At 38.1% G+C, this 16791-nt stretch overlaps 1 protein-coding gene across 7 annotated transcripts in view; it reads left to right on the top strand.

The window, feature by feature from the left end:
* The window catches only part of macf1a (microtubule actin crosslinking factor 1a), a 976441-nt gene that overhangs the window by 392846 nt on the left and 566804 nt on the right, over nt 1-16791 (top strand). For all 7 annotated transcript variants that reach the window (XM_051936317.1, XM_051936316.1, XM_051936315.1 and 4 more), the window contains 4 exons: nt 188-265; nt 14245-14406; nt 14490-14594; nt 15761-15856. In XM_051936317.1, the coding sequence (XP_051792277.1) occupies nt 188-265; nt 14245-14406; nt 14490-14594; nt 15761-15856 (441 nt within the window). The remainder of the gene's footprint in view (nt 1-187; nt 266-14244; nt 14407-14489; nt 14595-15760; nt 15857-16791) is intronic.

The following is a 16791-nucleotide window of genomic DNA, read 5'->3' as shown; positions in this document are numbered from 1 at the left end:
TTTCAAAATGTATATCATATAATTAAAATGCATTGCAGGAGCTATATAATTTGTGTTCATTTATTTGTTTTCTCAGTGTAAGATATGCTTAAAGTGGAATTTCTAAGTATAATTTTGGGTGAAAATTATATATTATATAAAAGATTTTAAGATTTTTTTTCCTCTTCATTACCTTCTTTGTTTACAGTCAAAGATATCTCCTGGACTCCAGAGTAGCTATTCTGAAACTTTAAGCAAACTGGAGAACCAGTACTGCAAATTATTGGTAAGTTCCTGCAATTTGCATAACTCATTGTGAAACATTTTAATCTTCTCTTTATTTAACAACTGTAAGAAAAGATGTTACTGAGAAATGTGAGAACATCCCTCTCCTGTTGTGTATATCCATTACTGTGTCAAACTGGTTCTACTATCCTAAAATACCTCTTCCATTCTGACCTGCATCTGTTCTAGAGGAATGACGGTGTAATGTTGGATGCATACAGGGTGAATGCATTCTGTTGGTTGACTACCATGTCTCTGACATTGTTACATTCTTGTTTTTAGGATGTTGAAAAACTCTACCAGTGGTACAAAACAGTATTAACAATGATCTAAGGGACCAAAAGCAGAAAAAATTCAATGAGAGTCAGGCTCTGTGAGTGGAGGACTTCTGCTTGCTTTCATAAATCTGTTGCACAAAAATCCATCACTTTAATTTTAAAAACTAAAATCTTAGTTTTTTGGTAAAAACTGAAACACATTAGAAGACAATGTTAGATAGGTACATTCTAAGCTGCTTGATATCTGCTATTTGGTGGAATAGAGTCAATAGATCAAATACTCAATGATTATCTATGTCTAGCTTACTGCACATTCTAAAGACGGTGATAATTTATGGCTGCTGGTATTCAGTTGAAAATTTACTTGTAAAGTAAAAATAATTTGTATTTTGCCCTCAGCCCCTTCCACTTGTCCACTTGATGCGTTTGTTTTGTAATTGAGATACGGTCCCTGAAAATAAAATCTTTTATCATGCAGCCATCTATAACTGCCCAGTCTTTCAACTTAAACACATATAAATTCTAATATAGGCGAAAGAAAGTAAAAACACTTGAACATTAGGGGGGAAAAGACTTACCTTGATTTTTAATGCTGATTTAACTTCTTGAACCAAACAGCTCTCAAGGGACAGAAATCTTCTGGTACAAGTCAGTGTGGCTCTTCAGCTATGAACAGGTGGCTTGGTTCAGTGAAACAATCTTAACGGCTGGCTAGCTCGCTTTATAAATCTCAAAATAACATTTAAACATTGATTATTAGGGTAGACATTCAGTGAGCAACAAGGTATGTTAGCTACTCTGTTTATCATCCTGTTTAAATATTCTTTATAAGTATCAGCCCAGTTAACAATACTGTACCCTGTACATTTTTATCCATTCTTCTCTCTGTAAATAGCACTTTCTAGTTCCAGAACCTTGGAGTCTTGGTCTTGTGCTTAGTATGTGGTTCTGTTTTGTTTTGTTGTATCTCTCTGGATGTTTAAATTTAAAAGAAACTTTGTGTAATATTCCTAGTACAAGTTAAATACTCATATATGTTATAGTGAATGTAGTCTTAATCTATGTGTAAATACGTAAATATACTAAAATGAATCACACAAGACTGCATAACCGTTAAAACATTTTGTAAATGAGTACTACAATTCGCTTAGGTCACTGCGCTTCAGGAATAAAGTATCAGAAGGACTGAAGAATAAATCCTAGAGAACACAAATTGATGGGATTGCAATAGAAGGATAAATAACACTTATGAATAATGTAATATAATCATTTGATAATTTTCAATATCATTTATGGGTAGTTGAAATTAATCAACAGTATTATAATATTAACCATAGACAAGTTTTCAAATAACATTTTTGTAATCATCACCGGTGCCTTGCAAGAAGACTTTGAGTAATTATTTGAAGGTGTTTCTCTGAGACAGAATTGCTCATCAGGAACTTTAACTTAACACATAAAAGTATTTGTCTTCAATACACTATTGAACACTATTGTACATATACGTACCTTCCTAATTGCTTTATCTCATTCTGGGGAGATCAACCAAACTGGTGAATAGAACTTACTGTGACTGAAACCATTACCAATGGCATGCCCCATAAATGGCATGCATGCCAGTTTCTGGAATGATATTGCCACACACATTGAGTATTATTGTCTTAATAGAAAATATTCCTACTGTTACCTGTCTTGTCTTACTGAAGTTCATCAAGTCGATCACATCTACAGCAGTGGTTTCACACCTTTTTATAACCAATAGAGCACTTTTACATCTATCCATAAGTCAACCAACTTGTATGTAATATTTGAATGCCATAAACCCTTGTTTTTATTCAATAGATCAGAGTTTGTTCATTTTTTAATCTGAGAATCCAAATAAGAACATTAGTACCACATGGAGACTTACTAAGATGATTATTACCATGATGAAAGCAGAGCCATACTTAAGTAAATAACAATGAATATATAATTATAAAAAGAAGTGAATGGTTTTCCTCCATTCAAGCATCTTTCTTATATATATACTAGACATTAAGCCCGTTACCATAACAGGCGCTAGAACAGTAGTGCATTCTCTGAGAATTTTCTTCACGCTCATTTTCCTGTTCCTCTATAGATCTATTTGCTCTTCTGAGTCTTTCTCTTTTAGCATTTTTCTGATGCTCATTATCTTTTTCTTCTTTTCTGGGTGGCATGTTGTTAGTAGATAGTCACAGTAATATAGGCTTTTATGTCCGTAATATTTTCTGTTACAGTAATACTGGCTTGTATGTGGCTGTAATATGCATCACTGTATTGTGTGCCTTTAATTTTCTCTTGCAGTAATACTGGTTTGTATTTCCGTAAAATGCCTGTAATTTTCTCTGACAGTAATACTGGCTTTGATGTCCGTAATATGCGTTTAATTTTCTGTCACAACAGTGGGCAATCAGCAGGTTCTACCCAGCAACTGATGTAATGTGTGGCGTGTAGTTGATAATCGTGCTTGTGGCGTCTCTCTAGCAAGTACTGTGCAGTTCCCCAGCAAGTATTTTAATCTGTGCTGGCGTGCAGCTGATTATTGTATGTGTGGCGTCTCCCCAGCAACGGATTTTATGTGCGCCAAAATAAATCTATTTTTACTTTTAAAAGTCATCCTATTGTAATATCATGAAAATTCGTATATTTAGGAAAACCCCTTCAACGACTGACACTTTACACTTTATCGGGTCCGGCTTCTTAATCGCAAATCTGACATCCTCAGAGTGAACACTTTCACAACCACAAACACTAATCCCACCTCTTTGAGGAAGCTGGTCTCCGCGTCTCAGTACCCGATTGGATTTTTCGTGCCTTTTGTTTTAAGTCTTACCTCATTTCCAGAAATCCGATTGGATCGGCCATGCGATATTTTATAGGTCCCGCCCTTTCTGTCATGTGTGACGCGTCAGGCGGCCTTTGAAGCTCAATCCTCTCACGTTTAACTCTCACCACAAAAAAAAACTTCGTCTTTTTTTTCCCCGCTCTCGTGCTGTCCACAACCTTGTCTCATGCTGTACACTTAATTATTTGTGACTGTTTTCCAGATTTTAACACCATTACATTTGATAAAGAAAACACATTTTGACACGTTATGCAGAAAGATCTCACAAATAAGATTTCACAAGTTAAATAACAGTACCCTACAGTGTTTTCTTCATTGAAATTACAGCAGATATGCAAGTCTTTCACAAAAAAAAACAAACATGCTTGTTGAAATAAACAAAATATTGCAATTTTTCTAATATTCTAGCATATATACAAGAGAAAAAAGAAAAAGAAAATAACAAACACAAAACATACAATTATGAAAGCTTAGGTAGACTTTTTGCCTCCCATAGAAAAAGCACAGAAATTATGAATTCTGATCTTTGAATTCATGTATTCAAGATGGATAAGTTCTTTAGGTAGTTATTAGGCTTCTCATTTTTGGTCTGTGTTATTCATTTTCTCACAGCCAGTTTATGCTGGGTTACCAAAAACCTCCACACATGAGATCTCTCTGGGTTTTGTGGTGGGTTCTCTCTTGTGTGAGTGCATGCATGGGAGATGCTGCTCTGCACTTTCTGAATGAATTAAGGATGAGAAACTCACAAAAGCCAGAACATACTCTTCGTTAGGTTATTACCTTTGGGTTGCAGTGACGCCAGTACTATAATACATTAGCTTGCTTTGTCCTATCCATTAAATTATTAGTTCTCAGAATCAAGGTAGTACTTATTGTTTTAGGTGAGTGATGCTTTTTTCCTTTCCTGGTCAGCTTTCTCCAGATGGGAAGAATCCTCAGCTTTCTTTCTTGCTTTTCAGTTAATCAATAAGTATTCAGTCCTGGAGCAAAAATGGATCAGGTGCGTAAAGAACTGTATAAGCCAAATCAGATGTATTGTGAGAAATGTCCAGTATATAGAAGCAACATTACTGCCCTATCACCTTGCAGGTGTCTCCACAAGGTGCCAAAAGCATGTCCAGGGCCATATGATTTTGTAAAATAATAGTTCCAGTTGTAAGAGGTTCTGCTGAGACTTCTTGAAGGGTCTCACAGGTGAGAGTGGCCACCAGTTGTAGTGCATCGGCCAGTTCTTTTATGCATGCACAAGCTTGATGCCCAAAAATGTGGGCAAAAAAACTGCTCCATACTGCAGGCCATCAGTGATAGACGTAATCTGAAAACTGAGATGGAGGCATGTTTAACCTGTACAGGAGGAGGAACAGGGGCCTGAACAAACCGTCACATCAGTTAGCACATAGCTCAGTTAACACACTTCACAACAGTCCAAATGCAGTTATATAAGCCTGAAGACTACAAAAATGTAGATGATGTTAAGGTCTATTGATGAGCATTGCTATAGTTTGAACCCTCATACAAATGTGAGAATGCACTTATTCAGTTCTGGGTTTCCCCTACAGCAGTGGAGGTGGAAGAAATGTTTATCATAAAACAGTGTTTAGACTGCACACTTTTACAAGTGGAAAAGTAGAGTAGCTTGGTGTGATTGATAGAGGTATGATTTTTCATTTGGGGGAAAACATGAGTTTGGTAGAGGGCCATAGTCATATTGAGGGAATTACCTAGTCCAGTATAATTTTTACAGGTTAAATTTGTCTCTTGATGATTCAAGAGAAGAAGATGCCAAGTGGAGCTATATCCATCTGCTCTAACGTAGTCCCATCAATAAATAAATCAGCAGGATACATTAGCTCACCACAGGTGTAAGAGGCATTCAGGTCATGCTGATGTGGACTGAGAGTGAGAGCACTGGTGACATTATAATGGAGAGGAACAGAGTCAGTAGACCTATGAGTGTATCTGGCTGTAGTGGTATAGGCTGAAAAGGGATGCCAAGTTTCAAGTAGCAGCGTGAGGCACCGAGTTTATAGACCCACACACAGGAGAAGACATAGAAGGTGTTAATTGTATGTATCCCATGCTCATGCAGGTGGTCTTAAGGTGGCACAAAATATCTTTTCAGATTAAGTAACATTTCTGTTTAATAAGAATACTGTGATGATAAAATAGGCCACAGAGCATGCCTGTTCTGCTGTTAAGGGCACAGGACACACCTTTATGACTTCTACTCCTTATGGCTTACTTGATCATATGACTTACTTGAATACAAGAAATAAATAAAAACATCTGTTGCTATAAATTGAACTAAATGATTGTTAATAGTTTCAAATGTTAATTTGGAGCAATAATTAGATTGGTAGGATAAATACTTCTTATATCCCCTTACTGGAAGATATTTTTTCTAACCTGGTGTTCTGTTGCCTCTGGTAACTTCTTGCCAGCACAAAAGTTCTGTGGGTTAGAAACCTTAGTTTCATCAATAAAGTCTTTTGGAATAATTGGGAATACTTTGGGAGGCAATACTCTTGACTTAAAAAAAAAAAAAAAAAAAAAGACAAGCAATGGCTGTAAATTCTGAATGCAAAATACTCTGAGACAGACTGCACTGGAAGATGGATGCAGAAGGAATAATATTAGAATTGAAGGTCTCCCTGAGAATCGTGAAAGTCCAAACCCAGTGAAAGCGAACGAGATGTAATAATCTCGGAGAGACACTTTGACGTCATGCGAGACTAGACATTACAATCTTAGGAAGCAAGAACCGTGAGACAGTGACTTTTTGCAACTTATAATTTAAAACAAGTTCACGAACATCTAACTGAGCAGTTGTTGGAATGCTTTTGGCAGACACACTTCATGTGCTCCCAGCTCTTAAAACAACGGCAAGTGACAAGCAGAACACGCAGCTCGCCAGCAGATGATCCGACCGCATCCCCCCTTCACAACGCGAACAGCAGAGACGCAGTGGCAAAAGGACAGCTGATGTACAGGCTTTTAAATGATCGAGGCGCAGCGCAACAAGCAGAACACACAGCTTGCCGGGTAGATATTGTTTAGCTTTAAACTTTAAGACGGAGATTTGTAAATCGTCTAATTCAGTGGTGGGCAACCTTTCTTCACACTAAGGCCACTGACGACTGCTTTAACTCGAACAAGGCCGCACCATTATGAAGTCATTAACAACATACTGTATATAGGCATGCTTTTATTAATTATTTATTATTAAACTTTATACTGACCCCAAAGTGTGTAAAAGTGTAAGAATAATCCATAACACGAATTAATTCTGTAATTTTCAATGACTTTTTTGAGTCTGTTTATTGGTTGACAATTCATTAAAACTTCGCTCAAAAGTTGTTGTTCTTAAACGTAGCTGGCCTTCCAAATGGTCATCTGTCAGGACTGTGTGGTATCGATTTTTAATGTACTTCATATGAGAGAATGTACATTCACAAATGTACGTGCTACCAAAGCATGTTAACACCCGCCGAGCGTGTTCGTGCAGAATGGGGTAGATGTGAGCATCATGCCAAAACGAAATCAAATCCACAGAATTTTGGGATAGCTTGTCTTGAGCATTTGGATCTTCACTAAGGTCCAACAATTCCATTTGGAACTTCTCTGGCACATTGTCAGGTTCCATCAGGCGTGGCTCTGAAACCAGCCGTAAATCATTGTCATTGACGCGGATATCGGAGAATTCGAGCCTCAAATTCAGCCACACTGTAAAACTTTAATGAACCTATGTGCACTTAGTGCACCATTGAGGTTGTCTTTAGAGTTCACACTAGTGAACCGAGCACCTCACAGAACTCATCAAAATGTATTTTTACAGATGGGTTATTACTGGCAAAATTACTCAGACACAGAAAAGAATTCGGAGAGCTGCTGCTTTTGAAACTTGCCATGAAACAATTTCAATTTGCGCTGAAAAATGTTTATACTCCGCCAGAGGTCACAGACACTTTGATTTTTGCCTTGGAGTTGCTTATTCAGACTGTTGAGTTCACTCAAAAGATTGCTGAGAAAAGCCAGGTTCATACAAAAGTTGATGTCATCGAGTTTACAAACCACTCCTTTGGATGCATAGAACTCTTTGATAGTGCCTTGCAATTCATAAATTCTATTTATAACAGATCCTCTTGACAACCAACGAGCGTTTGAGTAATATAAAATGTCCTCATTCTCAGTTGAATCATCATTTTGGAGGAGTTCTCTAAACTGGCGATGATTGAGGGCTTGAGCTCGAATGAAATTCACAATACCAACAGCGTCTTCAAATGTGTTGTTCAGGGTTGCAGACTTGGCACATAGAGCTTGTTGGTGTATAATACAATGCAGTGACAATAATGTGGGAGATTCCGGATATTGAGAGTGAATTTGTTGTTTAAGTATAGTCACAAAACCGCCCGTTGTTCCTACCATTGCAGGAGCTCCATCTGTACACACAGCAACAAGTCTCTTTAGATCCAATTTCTTCTCTACACAAGTGTTGTTAAATGCTGTGAGAATATATTGTGCCTTTGTTGTTGATTAGGGACAACAACTCTTCATGGATGTCAAATGTTGGTGACATTGTTCTGATGAAAATAAGCAGTTGTGCCGTATCAGTTGTATCGCAGGATTCATCCAGCGCTACAGAATACAAAGTATTGGACTCTTGAGATATTTTGTTCAGTTGATTTTTTTAAGTCAACCGCAATCTCACCTTGGCGGCTCACAATTGTCCTTCGTGATAGAGGTAAATCTTTAAATTTTTGAAGTTGAGATGGTTCGAGACACTAAACAACTTCAAGCATGCATGATTTGAATAGCTCTACATCAGTATATGGTTTTCCAGCGGCACCCAATTTGAAGGCGACTCGAAACGTTGCCTCAACTTCTGGATTGTGAGAGGATGATTTGAATTTGGCGAACATGGATGTTTCTTTTGTATGGCTCTTGTTCAAGGAATCATACGCTTGCTTTCTGGCCTCATCTTTTAAATTGATGTACTTCATGTGTGACTTACAACTCTCATAGTGCTGTTTTGCATTTGATCTCTTTAATGTTCTTATTTGCGTCTTGCATCTTAGGCACATCATAGAGTTTCCTTGGTTTGACATGAAGAAATCCAACTCCCATTCACTGTTGAACTGTCGATTTTCATCTTCTACATGTCTGGATTTCTTTGACAACAACAACAACAACATTTATTTATATAGCACATTTTCATACAAAAAGTAGCTCAAAGTGTTTTACATAATGAAGAAAAGAAAAATAAAAGACAAAATAAGAAATTAAAATAAGGCAACATTAGTTAACATAGAAAAGGAGTAAGGTCCGATGGCCAGGGTGGTCAGAAAAAACAAAAAAAAAACTCCAGAAAGCTGGAGAAAAAAAAATAAAATCTGTAGGGGTTCCATGCCACGAGACCGCCCAGTCCCCTTTGGGCATTCTACCTAACATAAATGAAATAGTCCTCTTTGTAGTTAGGGTTCTCACGGAGTCACTTGATGCTGATGGTCATACAGACTTCTGGCTTTAATCCATCCATCATTTTTGGAACATCATGGTACTTAGAGTAGATGGTGGTTGCGCAAGCCACCACCAAAAGGACACCGGAAAAGGAAACAGAAGAGAGAGTAGGGGTTAGTAAAGATTTTAGAGCCACCATGAATGGTTATTATAATGAATTGGATATACAGAGTATCAGGATTAAATTACAGTGAAGTTATGGGAAAGCCATGTTAAAGTAATGTGTTTTCAGCAGTTTTTTTAAAGTGCTCCACTGTATTAGCCTGGCGAATTCCTACTGGCAGGCTATTCCAGATTTTAGGTGCATAACAGCAGAAGGCCACCTCACCACTTCTTTTAAGTTTTGCTCTTGGAATTCTAAGGAGACACTCAGTGAGGATCTGAGGTTGCGATTTGGAATATAACATATATATATATATATATATATATATATATATATATATATATATATATATATATATATATATATAATATAATATAATGACGGCGGTAACTGCCAGTAAAACACAATGATAATTATCAGATGAGGAAATGATGGATCTGACTACTTTTGTTGAAATTTAAGCATGCTGAACTGTAACACTTTTCGGTGCCATTTGATTGGCCACTTTAGTTAACGCGGGAAATAATTACAGCGGTACTCGTGAAAATCTACAGTGCTTGTGCACTCTATCTGCAGTAAATATCTAGCTTGACTGCTATTGGCATAACTTGCATTCAGTTTGGCTGTATTTTGTTAGCTGCCATTGACCATTCCGTCAGGTATGAACACGGAGACCAAACGAATCTTTGTTTACGTTGTTTGTTTCGTTGAACATTTTCGGCTAGTGTGAACAAGCCAAAAGGCCGCAATCACTTGTTGTTCTTAAACGTAGCTGGCCTTTCAAATGGTCGCCTGTCAGGACTGTGTGGTATCGATTTTTAATGTGCTTCATATGAGAGAATGTACATTCACAAATGTACAATTCCATTTGGAACTGATACCTTCATGACGGCCACAAAAAGACCTCGAAGGCCGCACTTGCCCACCTCTGGTCTAATTCATGTTTCCAGGGAAAAGTAGTGTTTCTTCCCAATGAAAAGGGAAGAGAATTAAAAGTTTTGTTGTTTGGTAAAAGTGAAATCCACATACGCGAGAGGCAGAGATGTGTAGTTGCTTGTGCAGGCAGAGGGGTTGGTGAGCGAAGCTAGCAAGGGGCAAAGCCCCCTAGTATTCCTTAGTTTGTAGCCCAATAAGTACAAGTCATCATTAATATACTAACAACCCAATTGTGCTTCACTTACTCAGAATATGGAACCAATGTAGGAAGTATTTTAAGATTAGAAGCTTTTATCTGTGGCACCTCTGCACGAGAACCACCTTTTTCCACCCTCTCAAACGTACGCTTTTTTTAATGTCTGTAAAACATTCTGGATTAAATCACTTGGAGATTTGTACTGTGGAAGCCAGCCCCGGACACAAACACCTCCATGTCTACAGAAGCACACGTTTATTCAGCACACTATTTACAATGTCCCGCACACAGCACACGGTGCACCAATCACCCTTTGCCTATGTCCATCTCCACTCCTCTCTGATGAGTTCTGTCCTCTTCCTTCCGACTGCAGCTGCCGACTGGAGGGAGGCGGTCCCTTTTATATCCACCCGGATGTGCTCCAGGTGCTTTCCAATGGACTTCCTGCAGCACTCTGGGTGTCCTCGGTATTCCTTCCGCCAACACCTCCAGGTGGTGGCCACGGGCTCTTACAGAGTTGAACTTCCATGCTCAACCCCTGTGCCCCCAAACCAGGCAGGGCGGCTGCTCTCTCGTGGTCCTGGGGGGGCACTGTCCCTCTCCTCATCCATCCAGAGTTGCGACTGGGCACAGCCCCCAGCTGACCACCACATTGCCCCTCCTTCAGCTGAGACCCGCAGGGGCCAGCGGCCCATCCCGTAAGGACAGGTCTCCCACGGCGGGGAGCCAACACACTTCTGTCCAGGGTCTGGTCCTAAAAGACAAAAGCTGGATAAAGGGGCAGAGCCATTGCCTTGACGCCACCACCTGGTGTCTCTCTCCATTCCAGTCAGGCAATGCTCCCCTCTTCAACTGGCACCCCGGCACTTGTCACTTCAGCACCCCTTCCAAGGTCTCCATGCCCCCAAATCCGGGACATCCGACGGAGACGCTCGCACCCCCGTCTCCCCAGCTGACTTCGGAGCTTCCCTCTGACACGGCAGAGGGTGGCCCATCACCGGGCGTGAGCTTCCAGCCTCACATCTTTCCTTGTCGCAGGAGCTAGCTTTCTTTTTCCGAGTCCTTCTCTTACTCTGGGGCACCCTGACAGTCTATAAGTCTCCTTATGTTTCAGCCGTGGAATGGCCAAATGGGGGAGGTAGCTTGTAGGATGAGGTCTCCAGGACTCTACACAAATCCAAATCTTATTATGGGATATATCATCTACTGTTAAATTCTGCTCTGTACTTCTAAAATTTATATTTTTTATTTCTTACTATATTGAGAAATTGTTCTGTTCTGTGTAATGCATTGTATTGTATTCACCCCCTTCTTTTGACACCCACTGCACGCCCAACCTACCTGGAAAGGGGTCTCTCTTTGAACTGCCTTTCCCAAGGTTTCTTCCATTTTTTCCCTACAAGGTTTTTTTTGGGAGTTTTTCCTTGTCTTCTTAGAGAGTCAAGGCTGGGGGGCTGTCAAGAGGCAGGGCCTGTTAAAGCCCATTGCGGCACTTACTGTGTGATTTTGGGCTATACAAAAATAAACTGTATTGTATTGTATTGTACTTGAGCTCCATATGTGCAAAGCATTCAATTATTCAACTTTAAATGATATATCGGGCACATCTGTCTCGTTTAAAATTGTCCAAAATGTTTCCAGGGCATGATACAACCAGCGAACGTTGCAGTCAAGTTCCAGACTCACCGGGCCACATGTTTTGGGCGTTCACCAAATTGACATAATTCTGGACCAAAAGCTTTAAATGCCTTTTAGACAGCCTCCTAATCCACTAACAGCTGGGCTAAAAGTGGAGATGGACAAACTATAATTGTCTTTACTATACTATTGGCACATAGACTTATCTTGCTCAACTGGAAGAATCCTAACTCTCCTATTCTAAGTCAGTGAGCAACTGATGTTATATACTATTTGAAATTGGAAAAATCAAATTTTCACTTAGAGAGGAAAAGTGCAAAACTTTTTCAAAACCTGGCAGGAACTAATCAGTAAGCACTATAATTGAGGAAGCAGATTCTCTCCCCTCTTTTTTTTTCTCTATTAATTTTTATTCATTTATTAATTTATCTATTTGCTTATTTTTATTAGCTTAAAATTTTACTCTGCTGGCCTAGCACTCTTTCTCTTGGGTGGGGATTGAAGTGTTTTGAACCAAGTCTTGTAAAACTTGACTTGTATATATGGAATGTTATTTGTTATTAAAATCAATAAAGTCGGGGAAAAAAGGTAGTTTCTATTTTAATGCTGAGAATCTTTTGCTTTATCCTAAAATATATCGGCAAAATTCATTTGCTTTTGTGCTTACAGCTTTTGCAGTATTAATTAACAAATTGCATTTCCTTTGCAGCATTTTTGTTTGTCACTAATGAACAGATTCTATAATGGTCAGTGTACTGAGTTTAATTTCAGCACATCACAGGATGCTGATATTAAATGTGGTGTTAATATTATACAGACATTTCAAGTTTTTCACTAAATGCACACCACTTTGAGGAATGTATTTTCACCTTGACGGTTTTGCCAAAAAACCCTAAATTAAATCATTGCTGTCAGTATTGCATTTAGTAACATTGCTGGTTTGCTTATAACTTTGTATATATAACTCCAGTGTCAGTCTTTTTTTTGGGGTGCATTTACATACAGTATAATGCAAAAAGCACCTACTGTGTTTTCTGTCTGTCTATCTGTCTGTCTCTCCACATGAAACATCCCAATTTTCAGTGGATCATTTTTAGTGAAATTTGACACAATTGTTCTTCAGTGAAAGTTCAAATTATGTTTAGGTATCTTGAGTGCCAGCATGTTGTATAAACATTTGGAGTTTCAAAACCTCTAATTAAAAAGCTCTGAAAATTTGTGAAGTCATCCATCTTATCACAGAAATTCATTGTGCGCAAATTGAATTATGGATTAATTAACAGTTTCATATTTGTCCCTTGAGAGAAGTCACTTTAATTTGTATATTTCCATCTCTTGTTCACCTACCAGCCACTTCTGACAGGAAAACAAATCCTCAGTACATATTAGTCAAATGCTTAGGGATGGACTTGTGTGCAGGTGTCTTGTACACCTGCCACACTGTAAAACTTTAATGAACCTATGTGTACTTAGTATTTACATTACTCTAAAGACAACCTCAATGGTGCACTATCTGCACATTATAATGATTCAGAGTTTCTCTCACATCATAATTTTATTGATTATATAATTTATTAGCTACAGTCCTACTCTCCATCATGTTCTGAAACAGCCAAAAAAATTTACTTTGAGATTTCATCAAAGTATTTAATAAATGTCCATTGGGTACTTGGGTCAAAAATGTAATGTTCATGAAATTAAACTTCAGTTAACTAGAGACCCTTATAACCATCATGTAACAATTATGATATGAGTCAATGCCGACTGGAATATGCTGTCTGTGAAAGTTATTGAGCCACCACAAGCCTATTTTACACTTTTATCTAAATGACAATTTAAGGTACTGTTGAAACAATTGTATTTATTGTAGTTTACTAAAGTTTGTAATTTTATTCTATCTTCATTGTTCGATTTTGATGTGTCTCATTGTTACAAAAATATTTATTGAAGAAAAATATGGTTACTGACTCTTTGATGAAGTAACTAGAGTGGTTTTATATGTTACTACTTTTAAATCCGTTAACTTAAGTACCTTAATGCATCTGAATGTTACCTCATGTATACATTTTCTGACCTCTCAAATATGTAAACCTTTTTTTGTGGTTACTCTAGAGGCCACAACTTTAAATATTTTCTCCTTCTTCTCCTTGTTACATCACTGCATAAGTAAATTACTAGGGAGCATTTTTATTTGGTTCGAACACCTTGAAGTGAGCACCACACCCTTTATCAGTTACCATTGTTTTGGACCTGTTTCTAAATATCATCCTTAATTGGCCAGAGGTGTCCAGCCATTTTTGCAAACCTGGAAACATGCTTACAATGCTGATCAACGAATTATGATTTGACATAGCTAAACCTTAATTTTAGCCAGTCAAAGTGTAGTATTTGACAGAAGGATTTATGGAAAAGGCCTAAGACCATCTTTTTCAATGTCATGCAGGAAACGTCTTCCTCAAGGTTGCAATCTTTGAGAAGTTTGCATGCCTTCGTAAGCCAAGCCACCTCAGTACTTATTTGGCTAAACGAGCGGGAAGAGGAGGAGATGGCGTTTGACCTGAGTGAACAAAATCCTAATATTGGAGTTAAGAAAGGCTACTTCACAGTAAGATCACTGTTTATAAAATCCTAAAATCCTTCTAGAATATAAAAAAAAAAGTTTTTTTTGACTGGCTGTCTGGTTTGCAGGATTTGAAAGCAGAGCTGGAACAGAAACGACTAATTGTGTGTACCCTTGAAGACACAGCAAAGAGACTTTCCCTTGAAAATCATCCTGCTAAGCAAACATTGGAGGTATGTCAAGTATAGTGATACCTTGAGATATGAGTTTAATTTGTTCCGTGACCAAGCTCGTAAGTCAAAATGCTTGTATCTCAAATCAATTTTCCCCATTGAAATTAAATGAAATGAGATTAATTTGTGCCAGCCCCCAAAAAACCACCCCAATTTTTTGTTAAATGTTTTCAACCTAAGAAAAATATATTTAATGAACAAATATTGTATACAAACAAAATAAAACCTAATACATAAAAGAGAATCTCAAGAAATAAACAGATGTTGGCGAAGCAGATTAGTGTATTGTAATGTTTTTTTCTTACACTTCACTTTTGCTTAACTTAATTTTCTTCTTCACTAGTTTTTTTCTTTTTGCCACGCTTTCGTCACTTTCATTCTCAAGGCGTTTCAGTAGAAACATGTCCAAGGAGCTTTGTTTAGTCCTCCCCTTTAGAATATTTCTGAATTGAGTTAGGCAAGTGTCATTAAATAGCGCCGCTGCACAATCAGTTGCAACTGGTGTTTCTTTTCAATAAAGTCAAGTGTTATGCAAGTGTCATTAAATAGCGCCGCTGCACGATCAGTTGCAACTGGTGTTTCTTTTCAATAAAGTCAAGTGTTAGGCAAGCGTCATTAAATAGCGCCGCTGCACAATCAGTTGCAACTGGTGTTTCTTTTCAATAAAGTCAAGTGTTAGAGAAGTGTCATTAAATAGCGCCACTGCACGAACAGTTGTAACTTTTTCAGGGTGTTTCTTTTCTTTAAAGTTCGAAACTTTCCCACATTGCAAACACTTCCTTTATCTCACTTTAAGAGACAACCTCCTCCATGATCTCCTGCAGAACCTCCATATGTTGCTGCGTTTGTAGTTCTGTCAACTCCTCCGTCATCAGTTCCTCGGAATGTGCAGCGACAAACTCTTTGATGGCTTGTATTTCTAATTTTAGCTCGTAACTTGAGGCAAAAAATCGACCTAGTGACGGCTCGTATCTCAAAAAACTCGTACGTTGGGGCACTCGTATCTCAAGGTACCACTGTATAGAGGTAATCCTCAGTTAATGGACATTTCTTTATTACCACTGAGTAGTATTGATGTTACTGAGTTTTTGCAAGTGTGTGTGTTTTATGCACACAGTGATAATCCTTGAAGCACATTGTCTAGTTTAACTGTCTTTTTCTTAAAGGCATACAATACTGCAGCACAGACTCAATGGCAGTGGGTTTACCATCTTTGTGACTGCATTGAGCAGCACATTCGTGACAACATGGCTTACTTCCAGGTGAGTATCAGTTTCATTTAGCCTACTTTATCCCTAATTATCACATGGGGGACATAGGGTAACCACATTAGCCTTTCTTTTTGTCCTTCGCAGTGTTCTTTGCTTCCCACCAGGATAAACCATTTTTTCCACAGTTTTTCACAGATCAGTTGTCAATCCCAAATGCCTGTTCTGTAATGTTACTGTTCATTTATTTCCTCAGTGTTTGGCCTATCCAACAACATTGTATTATCTTGATTGTAGTTGTCTGTTGTTTCGTCCATTGTCAGAATGAGATATTGCTTATTGTATTAAGCCATCTCACTATTAAGATGTTTTGCAGACAGCAGTTCACAAACACTTTTTGGGTTTTAAGGGAGGTAGTGGTTTATCTCTAGATCTACAGAGAAATTTTCTCATTGTAGTTGAATGTTTTGACTTTAGTGGTTGTCCTCAATACCATGTTCATTCAAATTACACTTAACCTTGAACCAGCCTGCTTTTCCTGTCCTTTATGTCTTCATTAGTGCCTCTGATAGTCCACTACACTTCCCAAGTATGTGAATTCTTGAACATTTTCTATTTCTACCCCTCTGATTTGGATCTTGTCCTCCCAACTGGCTATATTTCTTATAGATTATAAGTGGGCTAATAAAGAGACCTGTTCTTTTGTCTGTTGTTTCAAGGTTGCTAGCTTTTTTTGGACATCCTGGAGATGATAGGACACATTACAAATATCATCTGCAAAGTCAAGATCTTGACTGTCAGCTGTATTGCTCAGGGTGTGTTTTAGACTATTCTAAATTATTTTCTGGCAATTCCATAATGAGCAAGGATTTTACACAGCGCATAATGGTCTACACTCTCAGTGGCCTTCTCAAAAATCAATAAAGTTCACATATGGAGATGCTTGCCATTTGTTGATTTGCTCAGTGATTCTTAATGGAGAATATCTG

This window comes from Erpetoichthys calabaricus, chromosome 14 (genome assembly GCF_900747795.2).
Source record: "Erpetoichthys calabaricus chromosome 14, fErpCal1.3, whole genome shotgun sequence".
Lineage (NCBI taxonomy): Eukaryota > Metazoa > Chordata > Cladistia > Polypteriformes > Polypteridae > Erpetoichthys > Erpetoichthys calabaricus.
The sequence above is the reverse complement of the archived record's forward strand: the minus strand, read 5'-3'. Positions and strand labels throughout refer to the sequence as shown.